The following is a 27,545-nucleotide window of genomic DNA, read 5'->3' as shown; positions in this document are numbered from 1 at the left end:
CTGGCCCTGGCAGTCCCGGTGCGATCGAGTGGGGAGAGTCCTGTCCCTGATTGCGTTGGTTCACAGTTCACGGCCTGAGTTGACCAGTAGTTGAGTTGCTCTCTTGGTGTTTGGACATCTGGAAATTGGATCCCCGGTGTCCGTAGTTTGGACATCTACGCTCGTGCTCTGGCAGTCTCTAGCGGTGCTCAGTTTTCTTGGGTCGTGGCCCGGGTGGAGTTCGCTTGCTTTTGACATCGTTTGGAGTCGCGGCCTGCGTTGGACGTGCGGTGCTTTTCCGTGGTGCTGGGAGCGGTGCTCAATGCTTTGGAGTTTGGAGCGAGGGACCTCGTGTTGTGCGATCAGCACTTGTGGAGCTTGGAGCGAGGCCTTGTGGGTACATCGGGGCCGAACAGAGCCGTGTTGGACGGCAGCCAAAGACAAGACGACAAAGACCAGATAAGCCCGAGCTCCGCGGTTACACTCTACATCACGAACGTGTTATTTTGGTAGTTCATAATCCCTCGTCTGTATTTGATATCTGTGTGTGTGGGATCCAAAATTAGGACTTAGGTTTATCGTCACATTTTCCTGTCGTTGCTTTTATTTGAATAAACCCTTGTATTATTTTGCATCCCCTGTTAAACCTGTGCCCGCTTGAGTTGATTGCCCCTACAGGGTCGGAGTGTCGCAGTTAAGTTAAGTTCAAAGTTAAGTTTAGTTAAGCAGTTAAGTGCAAAATAAGTCCAGTACATTACTCCAATGACAAAGCAACAAAGATGTGATGCAATAATCTTTCCAGCTAATTGGCAATGAAAACCATGAAGGAAAAAAAAAAACTATGCATTTGTAAGTGCCTGATCTTCTGAGATACGCTAGGATCAGGGCGATGCAATTTCATTCAAGGAATGCCTTTTTCCTGTTTGATGTTGCCCAAGATAGGTGAAAGGAGAAGAAGGTTAAAGTTGAAACATACCTTGTGCTGAACTACAAGTAGGAAAGTATTTATGTACAGTACTGAAGGCAATGTTCTGAGAGGTTGGTTATAACCATTATTCCCAAAAAATTTAGTGGACCATTGTTGAGATTAATCTCGAAGTATGTAAAATAAATTGGGTTTCATGTGCTTCTCCAGAGATAGGTGCAAAGCCCTACCAAACAATTCTTATATTTTTTCCCAATGCATTTACTGGTCCAACACCTAAGTTCCACCTCCCTCCGACATGAGATATCAACGGTAATGTATCATAAAGAGTGGAATAAAAACTATTTACTATTCCTCGCGAATAATTATATTTACAGGGAATTCATTCTGTGAAGGGGACAAGGAAGGGGGGATGGAGAGATGTGGCATCTCAGTGACTATAATTTATCGTGAGCATTTCTGAGTCCGAGGGTTTTCCCTCGGCAGGATGCCAGTTTCCCACAGGGGCCAATCTGACTCCAGCAATGAGTGGCTATGGAAATGGAACCCACAGCAATGAGGGATAGCAGAGAGGCATTAACCATTTGACCACTGAGGCACTAAACTGAACAAACAGCACAAATGGCAATACATTTCCAAACTTGACAAATAGTAAGGGCTTGATGATGGACCCTTTTACATGATAGTTGAACCAACCATAGGCAGGAAAAATTATATGAACAAGCAACTGACTTCAGTCTCATTCACTCTGTTTTTCCTCATCACAACACATTTCCAAACAGCAAACTCATGAGACATGCTCCCAGTATCCTGACTCCTCTATTGTCAATTCAGCTGCTGCACATCTTTATAGAAAAAAGAAAAAGGATTTAATTGGGAATACAAAAAGAAGCTCCAAAACCTATGGACTTCGTTTGCAGAAATGATTGGCCTCTTCCACATTTTCTGTATCGAGCAGGCAGTTAACCTTTTATTTATTTTTACATACAATAATTCGCAGGCCTCGATTCAAAAGATTCACAGACTCAAAGGATTAACAGAGATTTACTTTAAAAAAAAAAAAAGCTTGGCCTGGTATCCTAACCTGAACATTTTCTTGTGACATTTCATACATTCGATCATCTTTCACATTTCGTATATTTCACTTCCATATTTAACCTACTGTTGAAGAAAATTGCAATGAATGACACTTGATTATGGAGAGCCATGAAATTAAGTGGAGATTTATTTAATTCACTTCCTTGGCATACAACTTGCATGTGGGTGTTAAAGATCTCACAGTTGTATCGAGATAAAATAATAGGTTTTTGGGCTGTTCCGAAAAATTAAGAATCCCTGCTTTCTAAAATCAAAATTGATCTTTCATATACATGTCAGACGTTTCGTATCCGATCTCGTATCCGAGTCTATATGGTCAATAAATCTCAATAGTTAATATATTAACTTGATAGAATAATCACAATGATTTGGGATGATAGAGCCTGGTGTTGGCTTAGCGGTTAGGGTGCAGGCTTGGGATCCTAGGATCCTGAGTTCGAATCCCGATCGATCGCCGAATTAACGCCAGAGGGGTTGACATCCTTCCGAGGTCAGCAAATTGAGTACCAGCTTGCTGGGATGAATCGTAAGAGGCGACTAAGGGTTGACGTCAGGAAGGGCATCCTGCCATAAAAACATTGCCTCAAAAAGGGAACCATGAGGTCATGGGGCCAGCAAGGCTAACCTCCACTCTAGCAGGAAAACATGGCCTTAAAACGATCATTCATTTGGGATAGTTTTACGAGATCATTAATTTGGGGTGCAAGCTTTAAAGCCTGAGATGAAATTTAAAAAAGACATCACTGCTGATAGAAAAATGTAGTGTGAAAGAAGGGCAACAGTTAGCTGTCTTGTATCAAGTGAGGGAAGCATGTCATTAGCAACTAGAACGGCACTCAGTACAGCGCATACCTCCGCAAGGCTGAACAGTTTATGGTTTGTATCCCACTGATAGGCCGGATCTGGATTCAGACATGAATCAAAATCTAATTGGCTTGTTCTCGTCACAGAACCAACTCCCAAGTTTAGTCATAACTCGTCCACAACTTTTTTTAAATATCATGTTATTTATCACTTTTAGCCTGGTCCCTCAATGGTGAAGAATCACTTAGAAATTAAATAATTGACAGCCTGTCATCCTTCCGAGGTCGGCAAATTGAGTACCAGCTTGCTGGGATGAATGATCACGGTGTGTACCCCGATTTAGAATAGGTACACCGTATCCCTGCGCATCGTAAGAGGCGACTAAGGGTTGGCGTCAGGGAGGGCATCCGGCCATAAAAACATTGCCTCAAACAGGGAACCATGATTGTCATGGGGCCCGCAAGGCTAACCCCCGCTTGAGCGGGGAAAATGGCCTTAAAACAATCATTCATTCATTCATTCATCCGAGTCCATATTCAGATCTTCACGAAAATCGAATCGATTTGGTCTTGTCATACACCCAATCGGTCCACCAAGTTTCATCCAAACCCGTCGATAACTTTTTGAGATATCGTGCTACATATTGGTTTTTGCCCCAACTCCCAATGGTGAAGAATCACTTTAAAAATTCACTGATCCAGATCCAGATTCAAATCGTCACCAAAATTAAACGAAGTCTTCCTTGTCGCATATGCAACCTCTCCGTCAAGTTTCGTCCGAATCTGTCTACAACCTTTTGAGATATGCTGCTATGTATCGTTTTAGCCCTAGCTCCCAATGATGAAGAATCACTTAAAAAATTATAGTAGCCGGATCCGAATCCGGATCTTCACCAAATCTAATCATTTCGTCCTTGTCACATTCGCTAAATCTCTGAGAAATTTCGTTTGAATCCGTCCACAACTTTTTGAGGCATCTTGTTCATAGACAAATAAACAAACAGACAGACAAACAGACAGGGGTGAAAACATAACCTCCATCCATCTTTGGTGGTGGAGGTAATAAAGCTGCCAGAGCTTTAAGAGGTAAGCTTCCATGTAGGAAAATAAATGCACTTTCAAGCACAAAAACGGTACATTATTGAAGCAGAAAACAAATTTGATTGCATTAGCATGAGCCGACACATACTTGTTGTGGATCAAGTCAATCAGAGTTGGGGATGGAGAATAATGATATGCAGAACATAATGGAATATGATTATGGACGAAAAGAAACAAGAAATAAACCAAGATAGAGAGGTTGCTCCATAATGTGCCATCATGTTTTATGACAGCAGCAATACAAAAGCGAAATCCAGTGGCCTTGCGTTGGAGAAAAGCATATAGTTCAACCTGCAGCAAAAAACAGTCTTTGTAACTGAAACAGTAAGAGTGACAATAACTGCTGCAGTGGCCTAAAGTTCAATTGTTATGGGTAAGCTTGCAGCAAGTAATGACATGGCACAGGGCAAGGAACCCTACTGAGTATGGAAACAGCAGGTAGCAGCTTCTCCCAGAATTTCCAGCTACACATGCTCTATGGGGGCACCCATAATGGGGTCTTGCCAACACAATGAATATCTGTGCCAATTTCAGAGGCTTTGCCTCTAAAGGAGATACTGAAATAAAGTCAGACCAGAGATGAATTGACTGCAATGCCCTGAGATTACCCTCAGCGTTTCCTTTCTGATGTGAAATACTCTACCTTCAATCGTGGCTGGCAAGATCACAAAGGTCATCGTTTGTACGGCTATAATGATTGTACAATGGGTTAATATGATAGATGTTTATGGTTTGTGCCAAAATTGTGGCATAGTGTTACTTCTATCCTCATCAGGCCAACCATTTTGGGTCTGTTGATCAATTGCTTCCTGGTATTCTGCTCTTCCATGAGGGTGACTACCTGTATTTTTAGTCCATTTTACTTCCATTTAACCTACAGGTGATGCAAATCCGTCCTTGAGCAAAACCTTGATTTTAATACGAAGAGTGAAATTGGCAAACCGTTATTCCAGAATAAAAGCAATTGAACCTTCCTCGACTACCATTTTCTGCACATGCCTTGGTCACCACTGCCTTCGGCTCATTGTGCTTATTTTTAAACACCGAACCAATTAAACATGACATAGGCAGTGTCCTAAGTATCCTTTGAGACCATAGGATCTTAAAACAGTTATCCGCTCGCTAATCAATTGGTAAAGCCAACTTGTGGTGGTGGTGGCGGTCACGGTCCAGAAGGTTTGGTGTTCTAGGGCATGGTTCAGTCTCAGGCCTGGTTTAATAAAATGTTATTAAGACAGCCTCAGAGAATTTCAACTTATTATGTTGACATACACGTTGAACTCTGGAGAGGAAGAGGAAACAGGAGAGAGTTCTTAAAGAGAGCAAAAAGAAAAAAAATAGATCCTTGTGATATTGACCACCCTTTCAGAAAACGTTGTAATTTAATTAATAACGTGAAAATTAAAGGCCTCCTCAGTCAATTGTTCTCACAGTCGTGATTTTCATTATAAAACGTTATGTGAATTTTTTTTTCATGTTCCCAACAAAATATCCAGTTTGGCCACAGCAGCAGAGCGAATGTAAATGAAACATTTACACGGCAGGAAAATGATATTTTTGAGAAAGGTCACATTCATTTTATGTTTTGGCAATTAAATGAGGAAACTTTGATTTAAAAACAAAAATAATGTATTATTCATAAAATCTAACTGAATATTTATTCAGTAATTTATAGAGGTGGACACCGTAGTTAGTTAGTTCCTCCCATCGAGGTTTTGGGATATTCGGCAGCCTGTAATAATTACGATGAGAGTTATACTGTGTTGCAACAAAAGATTATCCTTTGGGACAGATTATGTCTGCTACTGGATCTATCTGGCTACTGTGTCTGAAACAAACAAACAAACACACACATAACCTCGTTTTTTTTCATTTCTGTTCCTCACAATTCTTTCTTTTCCTCTCTCTCTCTACACACACACACACACACACACACACACACACACACACACACACACACACACACACACACACACACACACACACACACACACACACACACACACACACACACACACACACACACACACACACACACACACACACACACACACACACACACACACACACCTCAGCATTTGGACAGTCTGATTTAGACTTGAGCACATTTATTTCATCACACTCATCAGTGAGATAAAAGAGCTAATACAGTCCAGAGTTTACATTAACAGATGAGGAAGTTAATAAATGCTTGGCAAAGTACAAATCTGATCTAAAAGAAAAGGAGGAATGGAATGAGAACATTTGACCTCAGCTTACAGAAAGGAAAAAAAAAAAAAGTAAACAACAGGAAAACAAGTACAGATACATTCAAAGTACACCGCCCCCATGCCAAATAATTAAATATACTCCAGCGCGGCATTGCCGGGGTGCCTCTGGCACCCGGCAATACCGCAGTGCAGCTCATAGAGACTGTATTTGGAGGGAGAGGTGCACAATAATTGATTGCATAATTAAAATCAATAAAAGATTATCATAAAATATTTTCTTAATCAATTGGCCAATAATATAATGAAACCACTAGTGCTTCATCCGAAGATCTAACTTTTAGAAATGTAATTAAATAAGTCATTAATTGAAAAAATCAAATAATTAATCAATTAATCAATAAATAATTAATCGATTAAATGATTAATCAATAAATCAAAAATATCCTTGATAGCCACATCACTTGGTCACTGTCATGTCCAAATATTAGCTTCCCAGCTCAAAAGGTGCCTGAGATATTGGCCAAATGAGAAAGAAAATAAATAAATGATTAATAACGAAAATAAATAAATAATAATCATAAAAAATTAAATTATTAATCAATTCGGTCAGAGAACACATAAACCACCACCATTTCATCAGATCTGTAACTTAAAAAAACAAAAAAAATTTTAGTCATTAATCGAATAATTAAATAATTAATCGATTAATTGATTAATTAATAAATCAAAAATAGCCTTTGCAGCCAAATCACCTGGTCATTGGCATGTCCAAATATCAGCTTCCTAACTCAAAAGGTGCCTGAGTTAATGGTCAGAAGAGAAAGGAAATTTGATTAATTAAATAAGTACTTAATTAATCGCTAATAATTAAATAACTCAATTATTTGATTAATCAAAAAACAAAAAATACCGTTTTTGACAAAGGAATTGCTCACTATTGTGCCGAAATTTCAGCTTCCTAGCTCAAAGGATGGCTGAGATATCGCCCGGACAAACAAACAAGAAAACAAACAAGAAAGAAAACAAGTACACATACATTCAAAGTACACCGCCCCCATGCCAAATAATTAAATATCCTACAGCGCGGCATTGCCGGGGCGCCTCCAGCGCCCGGCAATACCGCAGTGCAGCTCATTGGGGCTGCGTTGGGAGGGAGAGGTGTACACTAATTGATTGATTAATTGTATCATTAAAATCAATAAAAGATTATCACAAAATATTTTCATAATCAATTGGCTAATAGCATAACTAAACCAGTAGTGCTTCATCCGAAGATATCTCTTTTAGAAATTAAATTAAATAACTCATTAATAATAAATTAAATAATTAATTGATTAATCAATAAATAATTAATCGATTAATCAATAAATAATTAATCGATTAAATGATTAATCAATAAATCAAAAATATCCTTGATAGCCACATCACGTAGTCACTGTCATGTCCAAATATTAGCTTCCCAGCTCAAAAGGTGCCTGAGATATTGGCCAAATGAGAAAGAAAATAAATAAATGATTAATAATGAAAATAAATAAATAATAATCATAAAAAAATTAAATTATCAATCAATTCGGTCACAGAACACATAAACCACCACCATTTCATCAGAATCTGTAACTGGGGGAAAAAAAAATTTTTTTTGTAATTCATCGAATAATTAAATAATTAATCGATACATTGATTAATTGATAAATCAATAAATCAAAAATATCCTTGATAGCCACATCACTTGGTCACTGTCATGTCCAAATATTAGCTTCCCAGCTCAAAAGGTGCCTGAGATATTGGCCAAATAAGAAAGAAAATAAATAAATAATTAATAATGAAAATAAATAAATAATAATCATTAAATTATTAATCAATTCGGTCACAGAACACATAAACCACCACCATTTCATCAGAATCTGTAACTTTAAAAAAAAAATTTTTTTTAGTAATTAATCGAATAATTAAATAATTAATCGATACATTGATTAATTGATTAATCAATAAATCAAAAATATCCTTGATAGCCACATCACTTGGTCACTCATGTCCAAATATTAGCTTCTGAGCTCAAAAGGTGCCTGAGATATTGGCCAAATGAGAAAGAAGACAAACAAATGATTAATAATGAAAAAATAATAATAATAATCATAAAAAAATTAAATTATTAATCAATTCGGTCAGAGAACACATAAACCACCACCATTTCATCAGAATCTGTAACTTAAAAAAAAAAAAAAATGCTTTGGTCATTAATCAAATAATTAAATAATTAATCGATTAATTGATTAATTGATTAATTGATTAATTAATAAATCAAAAATAGCATTTGCAGCCAAATCACCTGGTCATTGGCATGTCCAAATATCAACTTCCTAACTCAAAAGGTGCCTGAGTTAATGGTCAGCAGAGAAAGGAAATTTGATTAATTAAACATGTACTTAATTAATCGCTAATAATTAAATAACTCCTCAATTAATTGATGAATCAAAAAACAAAAAATAGCGTTTTTGACAAAGGACTTGCTCACAATTGTGCCGAAATTTCAGCTTCCTAGCTCAAAGGATGGCTGAGATATCGCCCAAACAAACAAACAAGAAAGAAAGAAAGAAAGCAAGAAAACAAACAACCAGAGTGAAAACTGAGTACTCTCTTTCAGCGTGCGTCACTGCCGAGCCCCCTTCGGTGCCCGGCAATGACGATTTGCAATGCCTGGAGATGGCATAGGAAAGGAGCGGTGTACAACAAGTACACATACATTCAAAGTACACCGCCCCCATGCCAAATAATTAAATATCCTACAGCGCGGCATTGCCGGGGCGCCTAAGGCGCCCGGCAATACCGCAGTGCAGCTCATAGAGGCTGCATTGGGAGGGAGAGGTGTACACTAATTGATTGATTAATTGTATAATTAAAATCAATAAAACATTATCACAAAATATTTTCTTAATCAATTGGATAATACCATAATAAAACCACTCGTGCTTCATCCGAAGATGTATCTTTTAGAAATTTAATCAAATAAGTCATTAATAAAAAATTAAATAATTAATTGATTAATCAATAAGTAATTCATCGATTAATCAATAAATAATGAATCGATTAAATGATTAATCAATTAATCAAAAATATCCTTGATAGCCACATCACTTGGTCACTGTCATGTCCAAATATTAGCTTCCCAGCTCAAAAGGTGCCTGAGATATTGGCCAAATGAGAAAGAAATAAATAAATAATTAATAATGACAATAAATAAATAATAATCATTAAAAAATTAAATTATCAATCAATTCGGTCACAGAACACATAAACCACCACCATTTCATCAGAATCTGTAACTGGGGGAATTAATTTTTTTTTAGTAATTCATCGAATAATTAAATAATTAATCGATACATTGATTAATTGATTAATCAATAAATCAAAAATATCCTTGATAGCCACATCACTTGGTCACTCATGTCCAAATATTAGCTTCTGAGCTCAAAAGGTGCCTGAGATATTGGCCAAATGAGAAAGGAGATAAATAAATGATTAATAATGAAAATAAATAAATAATAATCATAAAAAAATTAAATTATTAATCAATTCGGTCAGAGAACACATAAACCACCACCATTTCATCAGAATCTGTAACTTTAAAAAAAAAAATTCTTTTGTCATTAATCAAATAATTAAATAATTAATCGATTAATTAATAAATCAAAAATAGCCTTTGCAGCCAAATCACCTGGTCATTGGCATGTCCAAATATCAGCTTCCTAACTCAAAAGGTGCCTGAGTTAATGGTCAGAAGAGAAATGAAATTTAATTAATTAAATAAGTACTTAATTAATCGCTAATAATTAAATAACTCATCAATTAATTGATTAATCAAAAAACAAAAAATACCGTTTTTGACAAAGGACTTGCTCACTATTGTGCCGAAATTTCAGCTTCCTAGCTCAAAGGATGGCTGAGATATCGCCCGGACAAACAAACAAACAACCAAGAAAACAAACAAGTACAAATACATTCAAAGTACACCGCCCCATGCCAAATAATTAAATATGCTGCAGCGCGCGGCATTGCCGGGGCGCCTCCGGCCTCCGGCGCCCGGCAATACCGCAGTGCAGCTCATTGAGGCTGCATTGGGAGGGAGAGGTGTACACTAATTGATTGATTAATTGTATAATTAAAATCAATAAAAGATTATCACAAAATATTTTCATAATCAATTGGCTAATCGCATAACTAAACCACGAGTGCTTCATCCGAAGATGTATCTTTTAGAAATTTAATTAAATAAGTCATTTATAAAAAATTAAATAATTAATTGATTACTCGATAAATAATTAATCGATTAATCAATAAATAATTAATAGATGAAATGATTAATCAATAAATCAAAAATATCCTTGATAGCCACATCACTTGGTCACTCATGTCCAAATATTAGCTTCCCAGCTCAAAAGGTGCCTGAGATACTGGCCAAATGAGAAAGAAAATAAATAAATGATTAATAATGAAAATAAATAAATAATAATCATAAAAAATTAAATTATTAATCAATTTGGTCAGAGAACACATAAACTACCACCATTTCATCAGAATCTGTAACTTTAAAAAAAAAAAATTTTTTGGCATTAATGGAATAATTAAATAATTAATCGATTAATTGATTAATTAATAAATCAAAAATATCCTTTGCAGCCAAATCACCTGGTCATTGGCATGTCCAAATATCAGCTTCCTAACTCAAAAGGTGCCTGAGTTAATGGTCAGAAGAGAAAGGAAATTTGATTAATTAAATAAGTACTTAATTAATCGCTAATAATTAAATAACTCCTCAATTTATTGATTAATCAAAAAAAATATATACCGTTTTTGACAAAGGACTTGCTCACGATTGTGCCGAAATTTCAGCTTCCTAGCTCAAAGGATGGCTGAGATATCGCCCGGACAAACAAGAAAACAAGAAAACAAACAAACAACCAGAGTGAAAACTGAGTACTCTCTTTCAGCGTGCGTCACTGCCGAGCCCCCTTCGGTGCCCGGCAATGACGATTTGCAATGCCTGGAGATGGCATAGGAAAGGAGCGGTGTACAACAACCAGAGTGAAAACTGAGTACTCTCTTTCAGCGTGCGTCACTGCCGAGCCCCCTTCGGTGCCCAACAATGACGATTTGCAATGCCTGGAGATGGCATAGGAAAGGAGCGGTGTACAACAAGTACACATACATTCAAAGTACACCGCCCCCATGCCAAATAATTAAATATCCTACAGCGCGGCATTGCCGGGGGGCCTCAGGCGCCCGGCAATACAGCAGTGCACCTCATAGAGGCTGCATTGGGAGCGGGAGGTGTTCACTAATTGATTGATTAATTGTATAATTAAAATCAATAAAAGATTATCACAAAATATTTTCTTAATCAATTGGCTAATCGCATAACTAAACCACTAGTGCTTCATCCGAAGATGTATCTTTTAGGAATTTAATTAAATAACTCATTAATAAAAAATTAAATAATTAATTGATTAATCAATAAATAATTAATCGATTAATCAAGAAATAATTAATCGATTAAATGATTAATCAATAAATCAAGAATATCCTTGATAGCCACATCACTTGGTCACTGTCATGTCCAAATATGAGCTTCCCAGCTCAAAAGGTGCCTGAGATATTGGCCAAATGAGAAAGAAAATAAATAAATGATTAATAATGAAAATAAGTAAATAATAATCATGAAAAAATTAAATGATTAATCAATTCGGTCACAGAACACATGAACCACCACCATTTCATCAGAATCTGTAACTGAAAAGAATTTTTTTTTAAAGTAATTAATCGAGTAATTAAATAATTAATCGATGAATTGATTAATTGATCAATCAACAAGTACACATACATTCAAAGTACACCGCCCCCGTGCCAAATAATTAAATATCCTACAGCACGGCATTGCCGGGGCGCCTCCAGCGCCCGGCAATACCGCAGTGCACCTCATAGAGGCTGCATTGGGAGGGAGAGGTGTACGCTAATTGATTGATTAATTGCATAATTAAAATCAATAAAAGATTATCACGAAATATTTTCTGAATCAATTGGCTAAAAGCATAACTAAACCACGAGTGCTTCATCCGAAGATGTATCTTTTAGGAATTTAATTGAATAAGTCATTAATAAAAAATTAAATAATTAATTGATTAATCAATAATTAATCAATTAATCAATAAATAATTAATCGATTAAATGATTAATCAATAAATCAAAAATATCCATGATAGCCACATCACTTGGTCACTGTCAGGTCCAAATATTAGCTTCCCAGCTCAAAAGCTGCCTGAGATATTGGCCAAATGAGAAAGAAAATAAATAAATGATTAATAATGAAAATAAATAAATAATAATCATTAAAAAATTAAATTATTAATAAATTCGGTCACAGAACACATAAACCACCACCATTTCATCAGAATCTGTAACTGGGGGAAAAAATAAAAAAAATTCATTAATCAAATAATTAAATAATTAATCGATGAATTGATTAATTGATTAATTAATAATTGATTAATCAATAAATCAAAAATATCCTTGATAGCCACATCACTTGGTCACTCCTGTCCAAATATTAGCTTCTGAGCTCAAAAGGTGCCTGAGATATTGGCCAAATGAGAAAGAAGATAAATAAATGATTAATAATGAAAATAAATAAATAATAATCATAAAAAAATTAAATTATTAATCAATTCGGTCAGAGAACACATAAACCACCACCATTTCATCAGAATCTGTAACTTAAAAAAAAAAAAATTTTTAGTCATTAAACGAATAATTAAATAATTAATCGATTAATTGATTGATTAATTAATAAATCAAAAATAGCCTTTGCAGCCAAATCACCTGGTCATTGGCATGTCCAAATATCAGCTTCCTAACTCAAAAGGTGCCTGAGTTAATGGTCAGAAGAGAAAGGAAATTTAATTAATTAAATAAGTACTTAATTAATCGCTCATAATTAAATAACTCAATTAATTGATTAATCAAAAAACAAACAAGTACAAATACATTCAAAGTACACCGCCCCATGCCAAATAATTAAATGTGCTGCAGCGCGGCATTGCCGGGGCGCCTCCGGCGCCCGGCAATACCGCAGTGCAGCTCATTGAGGCTGCATTGGGAGGGAGAGGTGTACACTAATTCATTGATTAATTGTATAATTAAAATCAATAAAAGATTATCACAAAATATTTTCATAATCAATTGGCTAATCGCATAACTAAACCACTAGTGCTTCATCCGAAGATGTATCTTTTAGAAATTTAATTAAATAAGTCATTTATAAAAAATTAAATAATTAATTGATTACTCAATAAATAATTAATCGATTAATCAATAAATAATTAATAGATGAAATGATTAATCAATAAATCAAAAATATCCTTGATAGCCACATCACTTGGTCACTCATGTCCAAATATTAGCTTCCCAGCTCAAAAGGTGCCTGAGATATTGGCCAAATGAGAAAGAAAATAAATAAATGATTAATAATGAAAATAAATAAATAATAATCATAAAAAAATTAAATTATTAATCAATTTGGTCAGAGAACACATAAACTACCACTATTTCATCAGAATCTGTAACTTAAAAAAAAAAATTTTTTTTGTCATTAATCGAATAATTAAATAATTAATCGATTAATTGATTAATTAATAAATCAAAAATATCATTTGCAGCCAAATCACCCGGTCATTGGCATGTCCAAATATCAGCTTCCTAACTCAAAAGGTGCTTGAGTTAATAATTGTCAGAAGAGAAATGAAATTTAATTAATTAAATAAGTACTTAATTAAACGCTAATAATTAAATAACTCCTCAATTAATTGATTATTCAAAAAACAAAAAATACCGTATTTGACAAAGGACTTGCTCACTACTGTGCCAAAATTTCAGCTTCCTAGCTCAAAGGATGGCTGAGATATCGCCCGGACAACCAAGAAAGTAAGAAAGTAAGAAAGAAACCAGAGTGAAAACTGAGTACTCTCTTTCAGCGTGCGTCACTGCCGAGCCCCCTTTGGTGCCCAGCAATGACGATTTGCAATGCCTGGAGATGGTATAGGAAAGGAGCGGTGTACAAAAATAACGTTTTTGACAAAGGCCTTGCTCACTATTGTGCCGAAATTTCAGCTTCTTAGCTTGAAGGATGGCTGAGATATCGCCTGGACAAACAAACAAGAAAACAAGAAAACAAGAAAGCAAGAAAGAAAACAACCAGAGTGAAAACTGAGTACTCCCTTTCAGCGTGCGTCACTGCCGAGCCCCCTTCGGTGCCCAGCAATGACGATTTTCAATGCCTGGAGATGGCATAGGAAAGGTGCGATGTACAATAAATCAAAAATATCCATGCTAGCCACATCACTTGGTCACTCATGTCCAAATATTAGCTTCCGAGCTCAAAAGGTGCCTGAGATATTGGCCAAATGAGAAAGAAAATAAATAAATGATTAATAATGAAAATAAATAAATAATAATCATAAAAAAATTGAAGTATCAATCAATTCGGTCAGAGAACACATAAACCACCACCATTTCATCAGAATCTGTAACAAACAACAACCAAAAAAAATTAGTCATTAATCGAATAATTAAATAATTAATCAACAAATTGATTAATTAATAAAACAAAAATAGCCTTTGCAGCCAAATCACCTGGTCATTGGCATGTCCAAATATCAGCTTCCTAACTCAAAAGGTGCCTGAGTTAATGGTCAGAAGAGAAAGGAAATTCGATTAATTAAATAAGTACTTAATTAATCGCTAATAATTAAATAACTCAATTAATTGATTAATCAAAAAACAAAAAATACCGTTTTTGACAAAGGACTTGCTCACTATTGTGCCGAAATTTCAGCTTCTTAGCTTGAAGGATGGCTGAGATATCGCCTGGACAACCAAGAAAACAAGAAAACAAACAAACAGTGAAAACTGAGTACTCCCTTTCAGCGTGCGTCACTGCCGAGCCCCCTTCGGTGCCCGGCAATGACGATTTGCAATGCCTGGAGATGGCATAGGAAAGGAGCGGTGTACAACAAACAACGAGAGTGAAAACTGAGTACTCCCTTTCAGCATGCGTCACTGCCGAGCCCCCTCCGGTGCCCAGCAATGACGATTTGCAATGCCTGGAGATGGCATAGGAAAGGAGCGGTGTACAACAACAAAGAAAACAACAAAGAAAACAAGAAAGAAAACAACCAGAGTGAAAACTGAGTACTCCCTTTCAGCGTGCATCATTGCCGAGCCCCCTTCGGTGCCCGGCAAAGACGTTATGCAGCGCCTGGAGATGGCATAGGAAAGGAGCGGTGTACAAAAATAAAATCATTTTTCAGTCCTTGGAATCTGCTTTGTTTTCATACGGAAGGATGAAGTCAAATTTAGCTCAATTATATTTAGCACCAGAAAAATATTTGTTTGAAAACAGGTTGGTGCTCCGAAGGCAAAACAGCACAATGGTGTTGCACTCATGTGTCATGCGATGATGTCACTGGTTCAACACATGATATCACACGGGTCAATTAGTGGCGGGCCACGTGAAAAGGGGGCTTATGGGTGTTCCTTTGGGTAAACTGACTTTTCATCGTTTTCTAATAGTATTCCCTCTTATGGCCACAGAACTTTTGGAATTTTTGAAAAATTCCACGTCTAAGGTTAAAAAAAATGCAAATTGAAATGTTCATGTTTTGTGACCGTGTAACCCTGGCATTTCGAAAATGGCACTTTTCCCCAAAAAACAGAAAGCTTTATACAATTTTTATGAAGAACAGTTTTCCCTTGTTTTAGTGGCTGATGAGAAATCAAACATCACCCAAAAGTTCTGTGGCCATAAGAGGTAATACTATTAGAAAACGATGAAAAGTCAGTTTACCTAAGGAACACCCATAAGCCCCCTTTTCACGTGGCCCGCCACATAATTTAAGAGCCGAGCATTCCGAATGGCATTTAGGGAACCATTAGTCTTTTGCAAACATTCTGCTTGGGGAGAAGGAGGAAACATACCTTTTTGGTTCGACAGAAAATAAGTGCAATTACAAAGAGAGTACACACCTAAAGCAGCTTTCCAATCATAAATTGATTTACCTCTTAGACGTAGTTCAATAACGAGCAAACTGCAATAACATGAATACTTCATCTGACCTTTGATGAGAATAAATGCTGAAATTTACACCAAATAGAAATGCATGTCAACTTTGCAAATAAACGAAGCATTCAATTAAGTCGTTGAATTAGCATCTGGTGGTTAAGACGATACAAACACAAGATGGAGTAAATGCTTTTCCAGTACATGCAGTAGGTGGGAGCAGTGATGCATGAATATGGCACAGGCATAATGGGCCTCATAGCCACATATGCTACCTGTATGTTCACGTTTTTTTTTCCTTCCATTTCCCCATTTGACTTTATTTCACAAGTTCTCATTGCATGCCCTATCTATATCTCGCTGTGCGTTAGGTGCACAAGGTGAAGATGAGACATCATAGCAATATGTGTGAGACATCACAGCTTACCATCATAATAAACAATGGCCCCCACCAATTTGTCACGATTCAGCATTGGAAACAACTCCAAAGCACGTGCTTTGCTGAGAAGATAACTGCTTCTGAGACACTGGCTTCCAGCGATTAGATCGTACATCTTTATGCCAATCCAGTAGTAGGGAAGTTGCCACCACCTGTAGGTAGAAGTATTATTATAACATGCAACAGTTGTGAATGTACAATATCCATAATTCCAAGAACAAAAATAGAAAGAAATACATTCATGTTGAAATTGATTCTCCAAAAAAAAAAAAAAAAGGGGGTAATCAAGCTTAAAACACATAACTCGAACTTCTTAGTTGCAGGTTGTAGTGTTTCCTCTCCCCTTTTATTATCCTCATGGTAATTTTGTTCCCCTACATATTAGTCAGGTTCACTATGTTAACAAATATGATTTCATTCAAAATTTTGGGAGATTAGCAAACCTGTACATTTTTGGAATCATCAAGGCGTGGAGAATCCGAAAATCAATGTTGGCATTTGCACAGACACCTGCATGGCCGCCATTTAGGATTTTCAAAATGGCCGCCATAAAATACATATTTTGCGCTATCTCGGCTTACAGTCAACCTAGAAACTTAATTAAATATGCTAATCCTATGTTTTCTGGGTCAAGAAATCCAACAAAGGCCTCAAAATAGTGCTCAGGATTATAGAAAAGCAACAAACAAGAGTAATTGAAAACCATTGTCTTTATATTTGTGATATAACTGCATTACATAATACATGATATTGCAAGTCCTTTGAAGTTATAGATATGGGTTTATAAAGCAAGAAAGCAGCCTTGTTAGCATCAGATTGAACTATAAGTCCTATACACAGGATCTAATAGGTCTATACCGTTCAGGAATATGCTTTTACAGATCTTCATCACTGTCCTGATTGTCATCTGGAAAGTCCTAAAAGTGAAGCAAGTGTTAGGATTAGAAGTCTAATGATCCCACCAATGGTTTTCTTGACCCAGAAAACATAGGATTAGCATATTTAAATAAGATTCTAGGTTGACGAGAAGCCGAAATAGCGCAAATTATGTATTTTATGGTGGCCATTTTGAAATCCAAAATGGCGGCCATGCAGGTGTCTACGCAAATTAACATTAATTAATTTGATTAATTTTTAATTAATTAACATTAATTAACAACATTAATTTTTGGATTCCTCATGCTCTGCATATTCCAAAAATGTATAGTTTTGCTAATCTCCAAAAAATTTTAACGAAAAAAACAGTGAACCTGACTATATTGTCGCGTCAGAGGTGTCTGTGAAGACAGACCACTCTGAGCCGGAGGGTCAAAAACCATCCGTGGATCCAGAAACTGCATTTATAATACTGCATTCACTTAAGACTGAGATTCCTCAAGGATCACCGAAAGGAGGCCAAACCAACTGTGGCATTGATCTTATGGGACTTGCACACACAACAATGAGGCAGTTGAGGGCTTCGGCCAGGAACGCAGCTGGTGGCATGCAGGGGTGATGATGGTTGTGGCTAAAGTGCGGTGATAGTTATGGCTGTAGTGTGGTAATGATTGTGCCTGCAGTGCCGCGAAAGTTGTGGCTTAGCGACAGAAGCAGAGTGAGATTCTGTTCTCCTGGTGGTTCAGCTGCAACTGAACAGAACTGCCACAGTCACTGCGGTCAAGGTCAAGACCCTCATAAACTTTGGCATCAACTTTTTTGGCGGTGCCCCCGATCATTGGCTGTCCACTTCTGCGGGCGTGCCATCTTCTGGACCATGCCACCTCATGGGGCGGTCTCAATAAAAAGTCTTGTGCTTTATTCCAATGCTCCACAGCTGATCTTACCACAATGTCCTGTGGTTCACTGGCCAAACAGTCTGTGCCGTTTCCTCCAAAAGCACAATGTGCTTTCCAGTTGTGCCTTTGTGTCCAGTCCTCACCCAGCCTCACAAGAAAACAGGTTTTACACAACAAACTTACTCTACACTGTCTCAAAGTTAACACTCACTCCCCAGTACACATTTAACAAGCCAACATACTCTGACAATATTCCCTGTTACAAGAGAAATCTAGAAGCTTGCTATTCTTTCCACAATCTAACTGTAGATCCCCACTCCCATATCCACGTAACAATAGGATGTCCAACTGTTGCCCCTCTGCTAGTTGATACCCTACTTCACATTGCTCTTCCATGATCCTCGATCTTGTAAAGCAAAGAAAAGAAAGGGAGAAACGTCCAAACAAGTATACCCTCTCACTATACATTTCCGTCTATACCTGGCTGACTGAGGATGATCATCTGCACTTTGTTCACCAGACAGAGATAAGAGAATAGACACTGTCAGGTGAGGCACCACAAGTGAAATTCTGCCTCTTGTTTCCTTCCTTTGTTCATTATTTTTATCTTCCTTTCTCCATACCTCCCAATTGAACTAAAAGTAGAGTACATAATATCAAACGACAACAAGGAGTTAGTCTTACTTTAAGACTAGACCATGACCAGGTTAAAGTTAACCTAATTGACGACAGACTAACATCAACATTGTTTAATCCAAACAATCGACGAGTTAGTTAAATCATGAACCAGTTCAACATTAAAGTGAATAATCATATAAATGACTAGAACAATGCGACCGTGTCACCAATATGCCTCCGCATAGTCTCACAACAGGTAGATGCCATCACTCTGCATATATATGCGTAGTGGATCACGTTTGTGAAGTTTCGTGTTGATAGGATAAGGTTCGTTTTTCTATCCAAGATGGCTGCCAAACCACGTGACCTAAGACATCATCATTTTCAAACTATATGCAACAGTGCTGTTCGATACAACAACAACAAGAACAACAACAACAACATGCATTTTAAGGCCATTTTTCCTGCGAGAGCGGGGGTTAGCCTTGCGGTCCCCATGACAATCTTCTCCATTTTGCCCTATTTTCTGCATCTCTCCTTGTTAACCCCCTTGCCCGCATTTCTTCTTCCACCATCTTTAGCCAAGTCTTTCTCGGTCTTCCCCGTCCACTACTTCCTTCTACATTCATTTCCATCACTCTTCTCAACCAGTCACTTTCATCCTTCCTCAACACATGACCAAACCATCTAAACCTGTTCCTCTTCACAGAATCAATCACAGGCTCTATTCCCATCATCTTTCGCAATTTGTTTGTTTCGCAATTCATCATTTGTCTTCCTCTCTTTCAACGATACTCCGCACATCCACCGAACCATTCGCATTTCAACCCTTTCCAGCCTTCGTTGCTGCTCTACGTTCATTACCCATGTCTCGGTCCCATAAATCATAACACTTCTCACACATGCAGCATACACCTTTCCCTTCAGCTTCAACGACACTCGCCTCATCAGCACGCCACTCAGTTCCCGAAACTTCGTCCATGCACATCTCACTCGAGCAACCGTTGCCGAGTCTGATCCACCTTCTCCATTCAGCATGTCTCCGAGGTAGCAAAATGTTTTCACACCTTCCAGCTTCACGCCGTCTCCAAGATCCAACTCAACATTTCCTCCATCTGCAGCTCCCTCTGTGCACTCCTTACATTTGAATGTAGCTGCCACACTGGTTAATGACCCTCTCAGACCACTACATTTTTGATGAACCCACTCAGCGCACATTGTACATTGAATGGAGTTCACTCCAACACCCTTCCTGCACACAGCACATGGCCACTTCCCAGTTCTTTCCACCTCACCACATGCTTTACCACTTGCCATCACCTTCGTCTTTCCGATATTCACCTTCAGACCTTTTGTCTCCATACATTCCTTCCACTTGTTCATCTTTTCCTTCAGTCCATCCATACTTTCCGCAATCAACACCAGATCATCTGCATACAACAACTCCCATGGTAAACCCTCCTTTACATTCCGAGGCAGCACCTCCATCACAACTACAAATAGTAGTGGACTTAGTACCGACCCCTGATGCACTCCCACCTTCACCTCAAACTCACCACTGTTCCCGTCCTTCGTCCTTACAGCTGTGCGCGCTCTTTTGTACATTGCCATCACTACTCTGATCAGCCATTCCTCCACTCCTAACTTCCTCAATGCCCATGTCAATACTTCGCGTGGAACCCCATCGAATGCTTTCTCCAGATCAACAAACCCAAGAAACAACTTCTTCCTCTTCTCCATGTACTTCTCCTGCAACTGCCTCACAATAAAGAGCACGTCTGTCGTTCCTCTTCCTGGTATAAATCCAAACTGCATTTCGTCGATCTTCACCTTCTTCCTTATTCTCCTCTCCAACACCCTTTCCAATACCTTCATTCCATGCTCCACTAACTTTATCACTCGGTACGAGCCACAATCCAGAGGGTCACCTTTCCCCTTGTATAGAGGGACGAGGGTACTCAGTTCCCAATCCACTGGAATGCGGCCTTCTTTCACCACCAGATTACAGATCTCTGTCATTCTCTTCACACCCCAACTTCCTGCTACCTTCAACATATCTCCCACAACTCCAGTCGGCCCTCCCTCCCACTGTTAGATGATATTTGTAAAATGTTGCAGCAATAGGGTGATCGGTTTCAGATATAATTATTTAATATTTTCCTCCAATTCAAAATGGCTGCCAAACCATGTGACTTATGATGTCATTAATTTAATATTTCAAAACAAATGGGTCATAAATCATGTGCATGCAATTTCAGATTTTTAGGAAAAGGAATTCGATTAAAACATTTTTGGCTGGTATACCACTTTACCTATGAGATCATCATCATGCTTTTGTTCCCCATTGGAAGTACTTGACAATGTGCCAAGTTTCAAATGTTTCCATTCAGCGGTTTCCAAGAAATAATTTTTTAATTATTTGCTTTTAATCCAAGATGGCTGCCATACCACATGACCTATGACATCACAATTATCATAAAAACATTCTGCATGGGTGTCACTCCTAACCTGAAAGTTTAGTCTCAATCGGACATATAGTTGCTGAGAAAAACGAGGTTTAGCCCGGATGGACGGACAACCCGAAAACATAATGCCTCCGACGACTTTGTCATTGAAATTGCATGTAGTTTCTGAGAAGAGAGCAAATATCTCTTTTGGGGGGGTGGGGGGAGATCTGCTTTGTATGGACTGAATGGGGAGCATGCAGTATAGTTGGTAGATGTAAGTGTATGGGGCAGTCTCTTTATATATCTCGAACATTCTATACAGTGTGGCACCATGCCTCGCACTCCAAACTCTGCCTATGGCAGCCAATACCACCTATGCAATGGATTACTGACTTCCTCAACCCTCATTTAAAAGGTGTGGCTCTCAACGGTATCATCTCATATCCTCTCCCTGTCAAGGCTGGAGAGCCCCCAAGGCAGTGTTTTCTGCCCAGTCCTATTCCTGATCATCAACAATCTTTCTGAATCCCTGGAAAATCTATTTGCTGATGAATGATGAATCCCACTGCTGGGACACCTTTCATCCTTCCAATAGAGAGGCAGCAGCCTTTTCCCTCTCTTTAGATCTTGAGAGAAGCACAAGCTGGTCAAACACTTCAAATACGTTATCTTATATCCACATAAGCAGTAGGTATTCAGTGCTGATAAATCTCACACTCTCATTCTATCTTTCCAAAAAGAGCACCCAGCAAACTCTCCCATCCACTTCCTTAACAATCCTCTTTAAAAAGCTCAGTCACTCAAACTTTTGGGCCTCAAGCACATTTGAGCTTTTATCTACTCACATGGCCTTATCTGCAGCTTCATATAATACTACTCTCCCCGATTGGCTGGTGCCCCTGCATCATACTTTATTCAGCTTGATGCTGTGGAAACAAGGCCTTCAAAGTATTTTTTTTATCCCTCACAATGAGTATATTATTTTGACATCGCAGAGAGGTCAGTGGCCTCCATGTCTTCGACTGCCTCTTTTTTGGTCTTGCATCCTCTGCCCTTTCTGTGCTATATGAACGTTGTCATCAAGTTTCATCAAAATCATTTGTGTAATTTCAGAGACGAAAGAAAATACCTATTTGGTGGGTCAAACCTGGACCCACTTGACTCCTCATGGATGCCCTTAGACCATGATTTTTTTAATGCCGTGAATAAACTTTAGTACATCACGGATGATGATGGTTGTGGTCAAGTTTCATCTTTCAAGTTTCAGTTTCAAGTTCGGAGATGAAAGCAAATACCTATTTTGGGGGTTAAACCTGGATCCACTTTGACCCTCCCTGTAAAACTCCTTATATCCTGATTATTTTAATGCCATGAACAAGCTTTGGTAGATCACTGGTGATGAAGATTTTGGTGAAGTTTCATAGAAATTGTGTGTGTGGTTTCAGAGAAGAAGATCTGAGTGTTTACATACTGCTGACTGACTGACACCGATGTCAATACCTCACCTGATCTACGCTCCAGGTGAGATAAAAACAGAATGAAGCTGTGTGCGTATGAAGACTTTGAACCCAGCTGGCCCTGGCCCAACTCCATCCACAATAATTTTAAGCAGAAAAATCATACGTCCACCATATTGGTGATATGGCAAGTCAAACTTCAGGTATTAGCCAATAGGGCAATGCAATTGCAATATATCTGAGTGAATTTACCATGATATATTATATATCCACATAAGCAGTAGGCATGATTTTTCTCCATGTATGAAAGACGGTTTTTTTTTTTTCAGGAGCAATTGAGGCAGCCGTCTTGCCAATACACCATCCAGATAACGGAATGGCAATTTATTTTATAAATGAAGGATTATGTACATAATTTCGGTTTTAGCTCGAGTTGTCAAGGCTGACTCATGTGAAAATACAGAAGGGTCACCCATCATCAGCGAAGGGCTACTGCAGGCAACAATTGCAGGATCACACAAAACTGATAATTCCTGGCTTGCAATGCAGCCAACTGACCAGTCTTTCCCATTTGTTTGGCAATGACACAAGTTCCCAGTACAGCTCACACTTGGCATGGCAATAAATAAACAAGAAAGAGCCATCAGAGATTGTAGACCCTCACTTTTCGCACTTGTGTTAGTGTTGAAAAACCACTTTTCGCACTTGTGTTGGTGTTGAAAAACCACTTTTCGCACTTGTGTTGGTGCAGGAAACCACTTTTGCACTTGTATTAGTGTGGAAAAACCACTTTTCGCACTTGTGTTAGTGTTGAAAAACCACTTTTCGCACTTGTATTAGTGTGGAAAAAACAGTGTTGTGTCTTGGATTAGATCAGAAAAAACAGATCCACGATGTGTTGTCAATGGTTTTTAAGGCTTTTGTAGTAAAACAAATATGGCGGCCGAACCACATGACCAATGACGTCATCTTTTTTTTCCCCTCCACCAATTTATCCTAAGATGATGCTCAAAAAATTTCATTATGATCGGATGAAGTTTTGTACTTGTCGAATTATGACGTCATAATGGAGGCACCTATGACATCATCATTAACATATTTTATTCCCCATGGAGAGTTCTTTACAATGAGCCTTGTTTCAATTTTTTCTATGCAGTGCTTTCGGAGATATAGAGGTGCAAAGTTTTTCGGTTTTTTCACGATGGCGCCCATACCACATGCCCTATGACGTCATAATTATCATTTAAAATTTTTTTTTATAGATGGAGGTGCACCGATGGTGAAAATTTCCTGTCAATCAGACCAACAGTTGCAGAGAAAATCATATTTAATCTGTGCGGACAGACAAACAGACAGACAGACAAACACAAACAGACAGTCTCAAATGCAATACCCTCTTCTCTGGCGAGGGTAACAAGAGCGGCACTCGGTTGAGCGCATACCAGCGCTATACTGAACAGATGACATTTTGTATCCCACTAGGAGCATCTTTTATTCTTTCTGGTACTACCATTGTGACATTCGCTACAAATAAAGCACAAGCAGGAGTGAGGTATTTCGTAAGTTTGTTTCTCAAATCAATTGTGTTGCTTTTTACCTACGACACCTTATTTTTCACCCCTGTCTGTTTGTCTGATTCTTTGTCTGTGAGTAGAATATCTCAAAAAGTTGTGGATGGAATTGGACGAATTCTGGTGAACAGGTAGGATGGGTAGCAAGTATGAAATGATTCTATTTTAGTGAAGATTTGGATCTGGATACAAGAAATTTAAACATTTTAAGTGATTTTTCACCATTGAGGGATGGGGCCAAAAACGAAAAATAGCATATTTCAAAAAGTTGTGGACGGATTATGACAAAACTCGGTGAATGAGTTGTTCGGCGACAAGAACAAGAGATTACATTTTGGTTCAAGTCTGGATCCAGTCGCCCTATCAGTGGGATACAAAACATAAACTGTTCAGCCTGGCAGAGTTATGCGCTCTACCGAGTGCCCTTCTAGTTATACAGTCACGTGAAAAAGTAAGTACACCCCATGTAAAGTTTTGACTTTTTCAACATATTTCAACATACAGCTATTTGATCTTCATTTCAACAATATTGATAGATAAAGGTGATATAATATAACAAATATCATGAAACATTTACATTTTGTAGTCCATTGTATAATTTAAATAAAACAAATGCAAATTTCGCATGTGGAAAAAGTAAGTACACTTCTACATTTATCACCACTTCAAATACCTAAAATTAGAATCAGGTGCACCAGCTCAGGTGCAAATGATTAGAACATCGTTAGAGAGGATCTTGGAGGAACCTGTCTTATTTAAACCTCAGACATTTAGTTTGGTTTAGTTCAACATTTAGTTCAACACCAGTTGCCGTCTTCTCTGTCAATGGCAAAATGCCTTCAAGCATCAAAGATTGATGTGCTCCTGTGTCCCTCAATACCCTAACAGGTCTCTGGTTCGTTAAGTCTCCATCCAGTGACACAAACCCCTCTGAAATAAAAGGTTTGTAACCATCTTGAACAAGGTCGTTCTGTGATGCCGTAACGTTGGCATGGGAATCTTCACAAGGCACTGTCCTCCAAGGACGATTTCACGCATTGGCCAATGCATTCGGAGTTGCACTAGTTTGACTCGGCTCCTGATTTTTCCTTTTCAGGGCGTAACATTGGGACATCAAATGCCCAGGTTTCTTGCAAAAAGCGCAAGTCGGCCCGGAGGAAAAACTCGTGGTCTGCCTCGGGCCCCCCGGAAGATAAGTCTGTCTTGGAACTGTAGTCTTCTGACCCCTAAAAGTATCAGATATTGGTTCAGAGTGGTATCAGTAAAGTATCAGATTTGTCCCCATAGTCCTCTCTAGGCCGCCTCCATGAAAATCTGTTCTCCGAAACTGATTTACCATAACTGCCCTGGCTAACTCTAGGTGAGAAGTTAGGTTTGTGGAACCCCATCCTGTGTGTCAAAGCATAGTCATCTGCCACAGTTGCTGCCTCATACAACTCTGGTACTTTCTTCTCATACAGATGTACTTTAATGTCCACGTGGGCACACTGTTTGAATTCCTCCACCAAGATCAATTGTCGTAACAGGTTGAAGTCTTTCCCAATCTCCTTCGAGTCACACCACCTATCAAACATGGTTTCCTTCATTCTGGCAAACTCCACATGGGTCTCACTCTCCCTCTTCCTGGCATTCCTGATTTTTTGTCGGTAAGCTTCAGGGACCAATTCATAGGCTTTGAGAATGGTTTTCTTCACCATCTCATAATCTGCACATTGGTCAATCGGTAAAGCCGAAAATATATCTTGAGCTTTACCCACCAGAACACTTTGCACTAACATAATCCAGGACCCCACAGGCCATTTCAGCATTTGAGCCACCTTCTCAAAATGTAACAAAAACTTGGCTACCTCCTTTTCATTGCTGTGCAAATTTGCTGTGCAAAAATGATTTTCATCGAAGGAAGGTCAACGTCACAATGGAAACTTTCAATTCTCAATCAAACTGTTCTAAAAATGTGAAATATGGCCGTTCTCAGTAAGCTGAGTGCGTATCGTGACATATGACGCACCCATCACGTGGAACACAAAAGTCCTAACAGAAATCCCTCACGTAAATGCTACACAACTATTTTTCATACATATGCAATACTTATAGCTTTGCCTATTTATTATCAGGCACCCAGCTTTCTGGATTCTATCTTCTTCTTCAAAAAAAATCGAGTCATCTTGCTGTCACCATTTGATGCGTGGAAATTCTTTACTATAGTGTTTGAGCGCTGACCTTTGACAATTATTCTGATGAAAATAAAAAACAACAAAAGGTCCTGGTATTTGGTCATTTTCTTGATTTCTGCATTGTTAGGCCAAAATCGCTGTGTACTGATGTCTCAATAATCAATGCTGTTTTTGTGTGTGTGTGTGTGTGTGTGTGTGTGTGTGTGTGTGTGTGTGTGTGTGTGTGTGTGTGTGTGTGTGTACATGTATAAAAGTTGGGTACATACAATGAAATAAAGAGAGGGTTCTTTATTTAGACTTCAAGAAAACATCAAGAAGATTGTTGTTAGCTAAGATCAAGTAATGAATAAACAAAGCCATAAATATAAGCCCACAGTGGAAAGAAGGCAAAAGCACCCAGAGAAGAGTAGAGGTACACTTGGAAGCAGAACGAGTGAAGGGAAGGAACACCGAGGAAAAGGACTGATCCCAGAAATGGATGTTTTATACCAGCAACAAATATTAACTAGAGGGTTCATAAGAACATGTTAACCCACACAGTGTTCAAGTATATACATTGATTGAAATAAAATAATGATTTTAAAAATCGTTTAAAAAATTCTGGAAGTTTAACGCTATTAAAAGTCTGATACGCCATGTTATTTAACATGTCCAAGTACTGCAAAACTGAAGGTTCTTGGAAATGACAAGAAGGTGATTTTTGTTCTTATGTTCAAGTACCGGTATATAATTCAATTTAAATAAAATAAAGATTGTAACGGTCGTATAAAAACGTAATCAGAATTTATGACGTCCTTAAAACAGTAAGTTTCATGTTTGATGCGATTTTCAAATTTTTTT

The 27,545-nt window shown here is 38.0% G+C and overlaps 1 protein-coding gene across 10 annotated transcripts in view; it reads right to left on the bottom strand.

The window, feature by feature from the left end:
• GPD2 (glycerol-3-phosphate dehydrogenase 2) overlaps nt 1-27,545 on the bottom strand; it is a 274,919-nt gene that overhangs the window by 111,101 nt on the left and 136,273 nt on the right. For all 10 annotated transcript variants that reach the window (XM_068123093.2, XM_068123084.2, XM_068123092.2 and 7 more), the window contains one exon: nt 16,652-16,815. In XM_068123093.2, the coding sequence (XP_067979194.2) occupies nt 16,652-16,815 (164 nt within the window). The remainder of the gene's footprint in view (nt 1-16,651; nt 16,816-27,545) is intronic.

The sequence above is a fragment of the Myxine glutinosa genome, chromosome 7 (genome assembly GCF_964187855.1).
Source record: "Myxine glutinosa chromosome 7, kmMyxGlut1.1, whole genome shotgun sequence".
NCBI lineage: Eukaryota > Metazoa > Chordata > Myxini > Myxiniformes > Myxinidae > Myxine > Myxine glutinosa.
This window is presented reverse-complemented; position numbering and strand designations above follow the sequence as displayed.